The sequence below is a fragment of the Misgurnus anguillicaudatus genome, chromosome 6, assembly GCF_027580225.2.
Source record: "Misgurnus anguillicaudatus chromosome 6, ASM2758022v2, whole genome shotgun sequence".
Lineage (NCBI taxonomy): Eukaryota > Metazoa > Chordata > Actinopteri > Cypriniformes > Cobitidae > Misgurnus > Misgurnus anguillicaudatus.
In genome coordinates, this window is record NC_073342.2 from 4377410 (window position 1) to 4390012 (window position 12603).

Consider the following 12603-nt stretch of genomic DNA (forward strand, 5'->3'; position numbering starts at 1 on the left):
CAGGTATGCACGTGTGTCTAAATATGTAACGTTAAGTTTGTACTTATAGTTCTGTGGCGATGTAAACATACTTACACATTATAAGAGGTGTGATATCTTTAATCATGAAAACATTAATAGTTGAGCATCACATGAAACACAAGGTAACTGTCTAATAGCTATTTCAATAATGTGTCAATCAATCAATACTTTTGTCTATAAAGAACTGCCTCGAATAGCTGAATAGGACTGAAAATCACTTTACTTGCATCTCAAAAATCAAAACGTTTGAGAAATCATTAGAAAATTTACTCGTTAAGAATCAACTCTGAATATACACAAGTATTTAAAAAGCTATGTTACAGTGGTTAAGTTAATGATGGTTATATTTACCATTTTGTTGCATCTTACCATTTCTGTGTTTCAGATGTGATCCTTATTAAGCAATCATTTTCAATAAACTGACAAGCAGCCGTAGTAATAATAGTGCGGTACTTTATTTACATATGAAGTTTATATCAGTGCACAAACAGTGTATTTAAAGACATCTCCTCCAGACGGATTTCAACATGCTACGTTACGTAGCATGTTAACTCACAGACTGTAGATACCATCGTGACTCGAGTGATCGCTTCTTTAATACATGGACGATGAAATGATGATCCAACACACATCTTTAATTTCTCAGCACTGTTGCACTTTAAACACTTTGTCCTGTGCCGGAAACTTTATAAACTTCTCCCGAACCGGTAGCGGTGTGCGCCGGATCCTTAGCGTGGCGAGTTCGGCGTTATAACGCGTCTTTGTTTTTTACATATGCAGATCATTTTCTTCAGTCCGAAGTACAAACATAGCAGGCATCTTCCGTTAAACAGTAAATTACTGGTGATCCCGATTATTTTTAAAGTTTTAAATCTGCAGACAGATGGATGCGCATCTTGACAGAGACTAAGATAAACTCCGCCTTTGACCTTTACCACTCCCCTAGCCCCGAGAAGCCCGCTCTGGCCCAAGGAATTCGGCGGTCCAAAAAAGCCGGGCCTTAAGCCCCAACGAAGCACCAGTGAAGCACGATCATGCCCCGGAAGTGACAATGCAAACGCCACAGGCCTCGGCAGGCACTGGCACGCCTGCTTGAAGCCCGATAGTGCAAACACGGCTATTGAGGCAATTGGGGGTTTGGGTCTTTATCTCCTTGGGTGTTAATCACATCAATATTCATGACCATTAACCTTCCCTTCAATATTACTTTTACACAACAAAGGGTAACAGTTAAATCAATTGAAAAAAAATCAAGTTTTTGTTTCATTGAATGAGTGGGTAAAATGTACAGGTGTAACGATATTGCTTGTTATGCTTCTCAATGAAGAAAAACCATTTACACACACAGCTCCAGGAAATGGATGAGCATATTCATATATCGCAGTTCTTTAAATTGTTTCAGATATTTTCATATTAATAAAGAATATTTATAATGATTATGTTTGACGAGTGTTTCTTTTTCAAATGCATGTTATAAACAATTCAAACTCACAGTGATTTTAGATTTATAAGGACTTTCTAAAAATCTTTTTGCAGCAAATTCTCACCTCTATCAGATCCAGTGCTACTTTCTTTGTGAACAAATGGTTAGTATGTAATGGCTTTATTTCAGCAACTTATTCTCCAACCATGCATAAATATAATTTACTTATAAATACAAACATGTGCATGTTACTGAAATATTATTGTATTGAATACAGTGTTATCTGATGTTAGCCATTGATATGTTTAAGCCACTGAAAAAGACCAAATGTAAGGGCATTTTAAAACATCTCAAGGGCCCCAAAACACCCTTAGAACGCAGAGGATGAAAATCAGTGCTGATGTTATAAATTTGACAATGCTCATGAAAACCACCATTAGAAAAGTCACGCTTTAATAAAATAACAATGCATTAAATATATAAAGCATTAATCACAATCGTCCGATATCATTCTCAATTTATTTTGGTCAGTCCTATAACAATGCGGTCAATCTTTTTACAAACATTAAAGTGGGTGGCTCTTAAAAGAGCCTTTGGGTGTTGTAAATCTGGAAACTTTATTTGGAGCTGGTGTACTTGGTGACGGCCTTTGTTCCCTCAGACACGGCGTGTTTGGCGAGTTCACCGGGCAGCAACAGACGCACGGCGGTCTGGATCTCTCTCGATGTGATGGTGGAGCGCTTGTTGTAGTGAGCGAGACGAGAGGACTCACCGGCGATACGCTCGAAAATATCATTGACGAAAGAGTTCATGATGCCCATGGCCTTAGAGGAAATCCCGGTGTCAGGATGAACCTGCTTCAGTACCTTGTAGACGTAGATAGCATAGCTCTCCTTCCTGGACCTCTTGCGCTTCTTACCGGCCTTTCCTGCGGTTTTAGTAACAGCCTTCTTGGACCCCTTCTTAGGTGCGGAATTCGCTGGCTCAGGCATGATCACTCTATACAGAACAATAAAGTGTGTAACGATCTGCTCTGGTGAAGAAGTATTTATTCACTGTTCATGCTAATTTTCAAAGACTACAGGCTCACGGTGCTGATTGGGTGTCTTCATTGAACAAACACCATGAATGTATTTCATTGGTATGGCTAAGACGTTAGAGAGCCAATCAAAGTAGCTAAAACGGTAGCCCCACCCATAGCCTAATATTTGAATTATATACACCCATGCATTGTAGTGTGGTGGTACTTTCCCGCTTAAAACAGAATTTCTTTAAAATTGTTTCTTTGATATATGATACACAAATGTAATGTTTTTTTATTTTATTTATTTTCCAGTAAATCGTTCATTCAACGAATAAAGATCTCTACTTATGCAAGCACGTAAAATCAAAATATACTATTTTTTTAAGAAGAATTTTATTGTTTTAAATAGATTTCACAAACAACCATACCCTTCGTTCAATTAATCTCCTGAATAAAAACAAAAAAACATGCTTTAAAACAAAGTGGATGCTCATTTATCTGATAGTGGTATATAAATATATATTTTTTAAATAAAATGTTTGTTTTAATACTTATATTAAGCAAATTCTTTATGTTTCCAGCCCACTTAGATTATAACTTTCTATTTGGGAAGTACATGAAGATTTTAAGAAACAAACATTAAGGTAATGCGCTGAGCCCACTGAATTAACAATTGTATTTAGCGAATTAGTTATAAATCAAACAGCCCTCATATCGTAAAATATCATTTACAGAAACATAAAACCATAGTACTTCATAGAATTCGTCTCTCAATTTGATAATGTGGGTGGCTCTTAAAAGAGCCGTTTGGGTTTGTAGAATTTCAAGCGCTTAACCTCCGAAACCGTACAGAGTGCGACCCTGTCGTTTCAGAGCATAGACGACATCCATGGCGGTGACAGTCTTTCTCTTGGCGTGTTCAGTGTAGGTGACGGCGTCACGAATAACGTTCTCCAAAAACACCTTCAGGACACCGCGAGTCTCCTCATAGATCAGACCGGAGATACGCTTGACACCACCACGACGAGCGAGACGACGGATGGCGGGTTTAGTGATTCCCTGGATGTTATCACGCAAAACCTTGCGGTGACGCTTAGCGCCTCCTTTGCCGAGTCCTTTACCGCCTTTGCCTCTTCCTGACATAATTTCAGTCTGTAAAACAGAAAGTGAGAAAAATTGGGTATTGAACAGTACTTTACAGTTGTCTACAGGACCTAGTGGAAACACGCAGAAATGAAGGCGGCGCCTTGTGACGTGTCACTGTAAAAGCCAAGACCTACCAACATTTTTTTCCAACTGAATTTTAGTTTAAACCGATTATTAACTGTTCTGATTAAACATCTTTCAAACGTTTATTTTAGAACATTTTACAGCAGTTACCTAAAGATGTGCTTGTTGAATGATTTTAAATTGAAATGAGCAGTGTGCATTCTTTTAATAAACCTGGTGCTTATAATGTAGATAGAAATGTTTATTAAGTGTTTTAAAAAGAAAAATATATTTTCTAAGGCAATTAAAGTGCTTAGTTTATAAATGTCTTATTTACTGATCATCTCAGAGAACTGATATTATTACTTTCTGGGGAAGTATCTCTTGGGGGAAAATGTCCACTGCCACATTCACAAATAGAGTATAATGTGTAAAAAATACGATTTGAAATTGTTCACCACCCTTCACTTTGAGAAAGAAAATTAAAAATTTATTAAACAACATATAATTAAAGATAAACAGTAACGTGTATATTAAATAAACTGAGAAATCTCTCGTTCAGTGGAATTGTGGTGGCTCTTAAAAGAGCCTTTGTGGTTGATGGAAGAGTATTGAGTTTAAGCGCGCTCTCCACGAATGCGGCGGGCCAGCTGGATGTCTTTGGGCATGATTGTGACCCTCTTGGCGTGGATGGCGCACAGGTTGGTGTCTTCAAACAAGCCGACCAAATAAGCTTCGCTAGACTCCTGCAGGGCCATGACGGCGGAGCTCTGGAAGCGCAGATCAGTCTTGAAGTCCTGGGCGATTTCTCTCACCAGACGCTGGAAAGGCAGCTTACGGATCAGCAGCTCAGTAGACTTCTGATAGCGGCGGATTTCTCTCAGCGCTACGGTACCGGGCCTGTAACGATGAGGCTTCTTCACACCGCCGGTAGCTGGGGCGCTCTTACGGGCAGCTTTAGTAGCGAGCTGCTTCCTGGGCGCTTTGCCTCCGGTGGATTTACGAGCGGTCTGCTTTGTTCTTGCCATGACGACTGTAGTCAAGACTTTCTTCTCTGCGAAATACAGAACGATTTTCTGCAGGCTGTTTTTAAAGACAAGTCAGTCATGAGCTCAGAGGGTGGCGACAGTGTACTGGCATATGATTGGCTAATGCGTGACGTCAAAGTAGAAAGCCAGCCAATTGCTGTGCGCTTTCCTGGTTTTCAAACGAGCAGCGGTTTATGTTTCCCGCTCGACATCCTTTGTCTTGTTTAACTTTTCATTGAACCAGTGCTTCAAGCTGTATTTTTATGTGTCAAAAAGATGCATGATAATGGGCAAACATTAAATAAATTCCTTACTGTTCTGTAGAGATTAAAGAAAACAGGTATACAGGCATCCGTAAAAATATAATAATTGTATGGTATGTGCACTGCCTGGTTGACATAGTTGTTAAATTATCATGTCTGAAAGAAATCAAGAATAGTTCTCTATTCACTTTGTAATTGTCTCTATTTTCTGTGACCAGCACGATTGATAAATTAGCACATACAATTGAAGTGGAATCAATGACCAAAATGTAACATTAATCCTCAGAAGTTAAGACTTTTTCTTGGCTTTGAGAGTAATATACTGATTTAAAGTATAACAATTTTAAAGAGATCATTCACTTTTTTACAGCTTATGTGGGTGGCTCTTAAAAGAGCCTTTTGTTTAGTTTTGGAGAACTGGATAGTTTACTTTGCTTTAGCGGGCTTCTCGGTCTTCTTGGGCAGCAACACAGCCTGGATGTTGGGCAACACACCGCCCTGAGCGATGGTCACGCGGCCCAAGAGTTTGTTCAACTCCTCGTCATTACGCACTGCCAGCTGTAAATGGCGGGGAATGATACGAGTCTTCTTGTTGTCACGAGCGGCGTTTCCAGCCAACTCCAGGATCTCAGCAGTAAGATACTCGAGCACAGCGGCGAGATAAACTGGAGCTCCAGCACCGACGCGCTCCCCATAGTTACCCTTGCGAAGAAGTCTGTGAACACGGCCAACGGGAAACTGAAGCCCGGCTCTGGATGACCGAGTCTTAGCCTTCGCTCTGGTTTTACCACCGGTTTTGCCTCTGCCGCTCATTTTCGGTTGAAAGACTTGCTGTTTTCCCGTAGAAGTAAGGAAAGGAACAAATATTGTAAATCAATGTGCTGCTGTTTTCAGTATTTGAGCATGCCTGCCACTCGCGGATTGGTTAGAGTGTGTAGAAAGTTTAAACCAATCATTAAACTTCCCTCCAAAAGACAACGCCCACCCCTTTTTCTGCCTTGTCTTGTTTTACTGATGCTGTTTGTATTACAGATAATGTAATGCAGATGTTATTGGGAATAAAAGACACACAGCCGTTACTTCAAATGTTTATTTTAAAGCCAATTTTATAATGTAAAAAGTAATTTATTATATTTAGTACTTTATCTTTCACTTCCACAATAGTGTTTGTCATTTGTTATTTTGTTTTATTGTGCCAATAAAGTACCATTATATGAATTAAAATCTATTTGGCAGACGCATTTTGTCTAAGACAACTTACAGTGCATTAGAAAGTACTTTTGATCAAAATTCATGGGGAACTTACAGAATCAGAAAAGGTCACAAAACACTGTTGTAATAATAAAATATAGTACACGTAAATCATATATTTTGTAGTAATCTAAAATATAAATTATAATTACAAAATAACAGTGAAACACTGCTCCTTCATGAATTGGTGGGTGGCTCTTAAAAGAGCCTTTTTATTAAAATAATTTTGTAAAGTGGATTTATTTCTTTTTAGGCGCTGCCTTTTTAGGCTTAGCTGCTTTGGGCTTTGTCGTCTGGGGTTTAGCAGCCTTCGCTTTCTTGGGGCTCTTCGCTGCTTTCTTAGGAGCCGCTGGCTTCTTTGCTTTCTTGGGGCTCTTTGTTGCCTTTTTAGCGGCGGTGGCGGCTGGTTTCTTAACTTTCTTGGGTGATTTCTTAGCGGCGGTCTTCTTTGTCGCTGCAGTCTTGGGCTTCTTGGCAGCGGCGGGTTTCTTGGCTGCGGGCTTCTTTGCTTTAGGAACGGCTTTCTTTGCAGTCGTCTTCTTGGTCTCTGCTTGTTGTTTGTTCAGTTTAAAAGACCCGGAAGCGCCGGTCCCTTTGGTCTGGACCAGGGTGCCTTTAGTCACGAGGTTCTTGATGGCGATCTTGACGCGAGCGTTTTTCTTCTCCACATCGTAGCCACCGGCGGCGAGCGCTTTCTTCAGGGCGGCGAGAGAGACGCCGCTCCTCTCCTTGGAAGCCGAGACAGCTTTGACGATGAGGTCACCGACGCTTGGTCCAGTTTTCTTGGCTTTTGTAGCGGATTTCTTTTTGGGTGCTTTGGCCGGCGGCGCGGCAGCAGCTGGAGCGGTTTCAGCCATTTCTCTAAGCGGTTCTGTATTCTCACGAACTCAGCACGAGATCAATGAGGAACAGCAGAGCGCGCGGCGCGTTTACACAGCACATGAGAACCGTCTAGACTCAACCTATCCAACTCAGTGTCTGTGCTCCTCCACGAGCTGCCGTGTGTGTTTTCTCTTCTGACATTTACAACAAAACCGCAGTCATAAAACACATTAGCACGATAAAAAACAATGTAAACACAGAGCAGAGGTCCAGAGCTAAACAATGAAACTAAAATACACGACGATTTAAAGTTTATTTTAGCATCTTTAGATCAAACCCACGACCAGTGTCAGCCACATGATAAAGCCGCGTATGATTTTCATGTGTTTTTTCTCTTGAACAGTTGGTGAAAGATTAAAAGCGTCTTCTGTGTTTTTAACACGCAATTCCTAAGTCACTTGAATTAAATGAACATCATTGAAGATCTTGTCAAGTGTTATATATTGCTGTTATTCGGATCTTTTTGAAGCACACGCGCCACCCAAAGGCTTCCTATAGTTGACTTTAGCTCCAGTGATCAAGGTAGGCTATTTATTATATTCACAGTGACAGAACAGTGGAAGATAAATTAAAATGACAGAAGTATGCAAAATAGCAAGCAATGCGAAATTTCTAAATGTATAAATATGAATTACAAACAAAAGATAAAAATAGCAAAAGTGGCATCATCACAACTGAGGTTTAAAGCAGACACTTCTGGTTTTAGTAAATCTATAGAGTTGCATTCTCTTCTTAAATTAAATAACCTTTATTTAGATCAGATACTGTGAGCTATTTACAATATATTTCAGTATCCAAATCCAGCAGCCTAGTAGAAAATAAATCTTTCATAAAATCTAGATTTAAAATAACCCAAATTACCCTGCTAAAAAACAATAGACACCATCCCAAAAATTCTCTTGGTTTTATTGAGAATTTTATTGGTTGTGATGGAATATTTCTCAAAACACACTACAGTGTATTGGTCTTTGTTGGTCTCTAATGGTATGTATTGGTTCCCTTTCGAGAACGGTCTCTCGACATGGCATTAGTAGCTGACGCTATGGGAGGTCCTCATCTTTCGATTTTCTGAAGCTTTTTTATACAACGACACCAGTGTACTGGCTAATGGCTGTCATGACGGCGTATAAAGGCGTGGCTTTCGCCGCTATCTAACAACCGTCTCTAAGGCATATCATCAGATTATTTCTATTTACTTTATGATACGGAAGCGTTGCAGTTGAGTATCGCACCCGTAACGGACCTTATATGCATTCCGGCTGACATTTACGTAAATATATTGCTTCGCTCCTCGAGGAAAAAGGTCAGCGAAGAGAATAGCCGGGGTCTTTGCATGCTTGTGTTCTCGGCAGCGAAACACCACCAGCAGCGTGTCGCCGGTGGGTCGCAGCCAACCTGGAGACACCGCAGTGTATCTTCCAAACCTCTGGTGCGTCCGACGACCCGTCTCAGCACACAGCTCTCAAATGTGCCCATCAAACACGCGCTGCAGAGAGAGAAGGGCAGACAGAGCAGTGCAAGACTCCGCCATATAAGCTTCCCCCCGAGGTGTTCGAGGCTATGGAAGCGGGGCGGCCACGTGCATCCCTAGCTTGCATTATGCTAGGTTTGACCGTTCTGTCGTTTGTTGCATTGTGCTTATCTGCTGCCTGGGTAGTGCAGTGATAAGACCTATGTGCTGGCTGTGTCTGTATGTTCTGCCCTGGGTCAGGACGAGTTTCTGATTGGGTCCCTAGAGTCTCTGGCATCCAGTCTTTTTCACGTTGGCAACGCCGACTGGGCTAGGACTGGGCTAAGCGTTGTGGTGCATGGGTTTGAGTAAGCTCCACTAGGGCTGCTTGCCGTTCTCACAGCACGGTTCTTTACAGTCTTCCATAGCGTCAGCTACTGATGCAGTGTCGAGAGACCGTTCTCGAAAGAAGACATCTCAGTTACTATTGAAACCTTGTTTCCCTGAGAAACGAGAATGAGACATTGCTTAAGCTGCCGTGTCACTGCTCAGATCAGCTCTTCTGTTGTTCAGTCGAAAGAATCTGATGATATGCCTTAAAGACTTAAAGACGTTATAGACGGTTTCAGTAGTAACAACATAAGCTGCTGTCGTGGTCCGCACGTAACTCCCGGTAAACTCTGCTGAGAATAAATAACAACAAAGTTCTTTAAACGTAGTTTATTTATATAACAAGCACAAAAACAACACATAGATTACCTAGGAAACCAAAACATTTGTTATTTTCGACGAGGCATTTGTTCAAGAGATCAGTTTAGCAACTAGTCAGACCATTACAAAATTGGTAGATTTTTACTTTTTACACATTGTAATTGCATTTCTAGCGAGAAATGAGTATTGTAGTTTTCAAATATGTGATTAGTTATCACAAAGGCGCTCTCTGTTTATATTTCAAACACGCTGCCTTTGAAGTGTGTCCAAAGTCTTTCTCTAAGCTGCCTTCATGCCTCCGAAGTCATTTCCATCTGAGGCAACGAGGCAACGAGTCACTGCCTTGAGTTTTCGGACGCAGCGAAAGTCACGCCTCTATACGTCGTCATGACAGGCATTAGCCAGTACACTGGCGTTGTTCTATAAAAAGCTTCAGATAATTGGAAGAGGAGGACCTCCCATAGCGTCAGCTACTGGCGCAATGTCTCGTTCCCATTTCTCACGAAACCGAGGTTACGATAGTAACATAGACGTTTCGCGGGGTAAACGCTGTATCTCACAGGCGCGTGAGGTTAAAGGGTGTGTAGCAGGTTAACCAGCACTGTCGATTAATGGGTGCATAAATCACTCAAGATATGTATATAATTTTTAAAATGGCTCAAAAATGGTCTTAAAGACCATTTTCTTTACGTTTTTGGTATTACCGTTTTTTTTACATAATTCCACGATGACGTCATGTTGGGGAGAAGTGGAGAAAGCCTCAGCCAGAGCCAGATAGATGAGACATTTATTGCTGTTTAATATTTACGTATATGATATGGACATCATATATACATAGTAGGAAATATATAATGTGGTATACTGCAAAGTTACCATGCTAATTATTATTTATGGTATATGTGGAGATAAATAAACTTTGCAAATCTGCTGATTTAATCCTTTAATGTCCTGACCACCATGCATGCTTAGGGTGGCCATTCGTGCCAGTTCCGCCGGACACGTCCCGAACATGTTTTCGGGTTCGTTCTCCGGAAGTTGCGTTGCTCGACCGCATACGTCATCGAGGTTCTCACATTTCAGTTAAAATACATTAAAAAATTAAGATTTATTTCTTTGAAGACATACAATCATTGTAGTTTCATTCTTACCTTGAAATGTAACGGTTGCTTTTGTAAAATGAAACCCGAAATATTAAACCTTGATGACGTTTGCGGTCGACCAACGCGACTTCCGGAGAACGAACCCAAAAACATGTTCGGGACGTGTCCGGCGGAACTGGCACGAATGGCCACCCTATGCATGCTAGAGATTGTTAAACATCCTTAATCCACAATTACTAGTCTATCAAATAAATCTAAAATATATTGTTTTGTGAAATAAAAGGATGCTTTGTTATATTGTTTGCAATCATAACGAATTTGGTAAATTCTTTTCCCAGCGTGACGTCATACAGTGCGTTGTGGGGGGAAGGAGAATCATTGCAAACCGCTGTACATTTTCGTATTATATTCCGTTTTGTGATACCCAACAACATGAAATGCAATGGATAACAGTTTAAATGTTTATCATAAACAAACAAATTGCACAAATTCATTAAAAAATTTAACCTGCAACACGCCCTTTAAATATCGCCGAATTTACAAGGACATTGTGTGCTTCTCATACTTCCTGCATCCTGCACCGACATGCAATTCATTGTAGCAACCCGCTGCTGCACAGCAGGTACAAACAATTCAAACAGGCACAGGTTGACTCGGACAGAGCATTACATCAAACAATCACCAACTTCAGACAAGACAAACACTAAGAAATGAGAAACACCTGGAGGGAACAATCAGCACGCAGACCAATGAAACAAAAGAACTACCAAGAACTACAAAACATGGCAGGCACGAACAGAAATTCAAAATAAGAGTCTAAACACAGGGGAACACAGAACAGAGTCATGACACCAGCGCACGACGGTACCGGATCAGGAGAAATATATAAAGTTTACTATATTGAAAATGACTGCTTAATAAAATTCAAATCCTCCAAAGAAACATACAGAAATGCTAAGGCACAGCAATAGGGTAAATATAATAATCATAAAATAATCACTGTATGGGACTTTTGTTTTACTTTGTGGATTCAATAGACCAGCACAGGTATGTCTGTAAGATGTCTGCTAAAGATCTGGAGATCTGGAATACATCTGGTGTTTAAAACATCTGATAAAAGTCTTAGAAAGAGCTGTTTTAAATACATTCTGTATCAAAGACATCTTGCAGACATCTTTAATCTATATGACATATTTCAGGAAATGTCTTAGCGATGTATTGCAGATGAGCAAACAATCAAAATAATACATCTTGCAGATGTAAATGCAGCCATCAAATAGACTTCTCAGAGATATGGGCACATTCTCAAATGGTTGTCCAAAGGACACATTTTCATTTTTCAGATGTAAATGTAGCGGAATTTTTTATTATTGTTACTTTATTATTGTTATTATTTTATTATCATTCACTTACATAGAAGGGTTCATGTATGCATTGACAAAAAAATGTTTTTGCTGTCTGACAAGTGAGGACAAGGTCAGTTCTCCTCTCTTGTTTTGCACACATCCGGTTTCTGAAGTTAAACAAAGCAGCCACCCAAAAGCAGTGTTAACTGACAAATTTATGATCTTATGCTTGTAAACAATAGAAGAATAAATGATGTCTCACACAGTGTCATTTTTTAAAATCTTTAAATACATACACTATAAAAATATAAATCATACACTTAAGAGTAATGCCGGGTACACACCAAAAGATTTTTTTACATCTTATAAGAAATGTGATAGACCAGAAACACAAAGATAAAAATCCTAGATTTAACTGTTTTGCTCATATAGTGTGTGGTGTGCCATGATGTGTCAAAGACAGCACACCACACACAAACAGGTTTTCAACAAGTGGTGGCTAGTGATTTCTTTTTTGGAAGCGCACGATGCAAAGTTTGTCACAACATGTATGTAGCTGGTCTTGTGTGTGGTTTGTAATTTCGAAATATGTGTTCTGCGCTTTTAGAGATCATGTGTGCATCACTATCATGTCAAAATAAGTGCTTGTTGCAGATGCGTCTAAAGGGTTTATGATATAAGAGATGCTCAGGTTTGCCAGATACTCACATAATCTGATGCGTAATCAGAGTTTACTGTTAAGGAAGTGTCTAGCGTGTATTTTGGGAATGTGAGCGTCTCTTTTATTATGAACGGTTTTGAGTGTGTGCAGCAGGCACTTATTTTGACTAAACACGTGATGCACACAGGATCTCTCGACACGCAGGACACATATGCTGCGTCCGAAACCGCCTAC

At 40.1% G+C, this 12603-nt stretch overlaps 5 protein-coding genes across 5 annotated transcripts in view; all 5 read right to left on the reverse strand.

Moving 5' to 3' along the window:
• The window catches only part of LOC129433175 (uncharacterized), a 24250-nt gene extending 18436 nt beyond the window's left edge, over positions 1-5814 (reverse strand). The window contains exon 1 of the mRNA XM_055191679.2: positions 5399-5814. Within this exon, the coding sequence (XP_055047654.2) occupies positions 5399-5781 (383 nt within the window). The 5' untranslated portion in view covers positions 5782-5814. The remainder of the gene's footprint in view (positions 1-5398) is intronic.
• On the reverse strand, positions 2011-2511 carry LOC129433178 (histone H2B-like). The gene has a single exon (XM_055191682.2). It carries the CDS (start codon positions 2434-2436, stop codon positions 2062-2064), a length of 375 nt encoding a protein of 124 aa, XP_055047657.2. The 5' UTR covers positions 2437-2511; the 3' UTR covers positions 2011-2061.
• On the reverse strand, positions 3000-3612 carry LOC129433183 (histone H4). Its single transcript, XM_055191687.2, has one exon. The coding sequence runs from the start codon at positions 3609-3611 to the stop codon at positions 3300-3302; it is 312 nt and encodes a 103-aa protein (XP_055047662.1). The 5' UTR covers position 3612; the 3' UTR covers positions 3000-3299.
• Positions 4245-4811, reverse strand: LOC129433169 (histone H3). Its single transcript, XM_055191673.2, has one exon. The coding sequence runs from the start codon at positions 4703-4705 to the stop codon at positions 4295-4297; it is 411 nt and encodes a 136-aa protein (XP_055047648.1). The 5' UTR covers positions 4706-4811; the 3' UTR covers positions 4245-4294.
• A 382-nt stretch (positions 5815-6196) lies between the features above and the next one.
• Positions 6197-7317, reverse strand: LOC129433569 (histone H1-like). The gene has a single exon (XM_055192183.2). The coding sequence runs from the start codon at positions 7074-7076 to the stop codon at positions 6459-6461; it is 618 nt and encodes a 205-aa protein (XP_055048158.2). The 5' UTR covers positions 7077-7317; the 3' UTR covers positions 6197-6458.
• Between the last annotated feature and the right edge of the window lie 5286 nt (positions 7318-12603).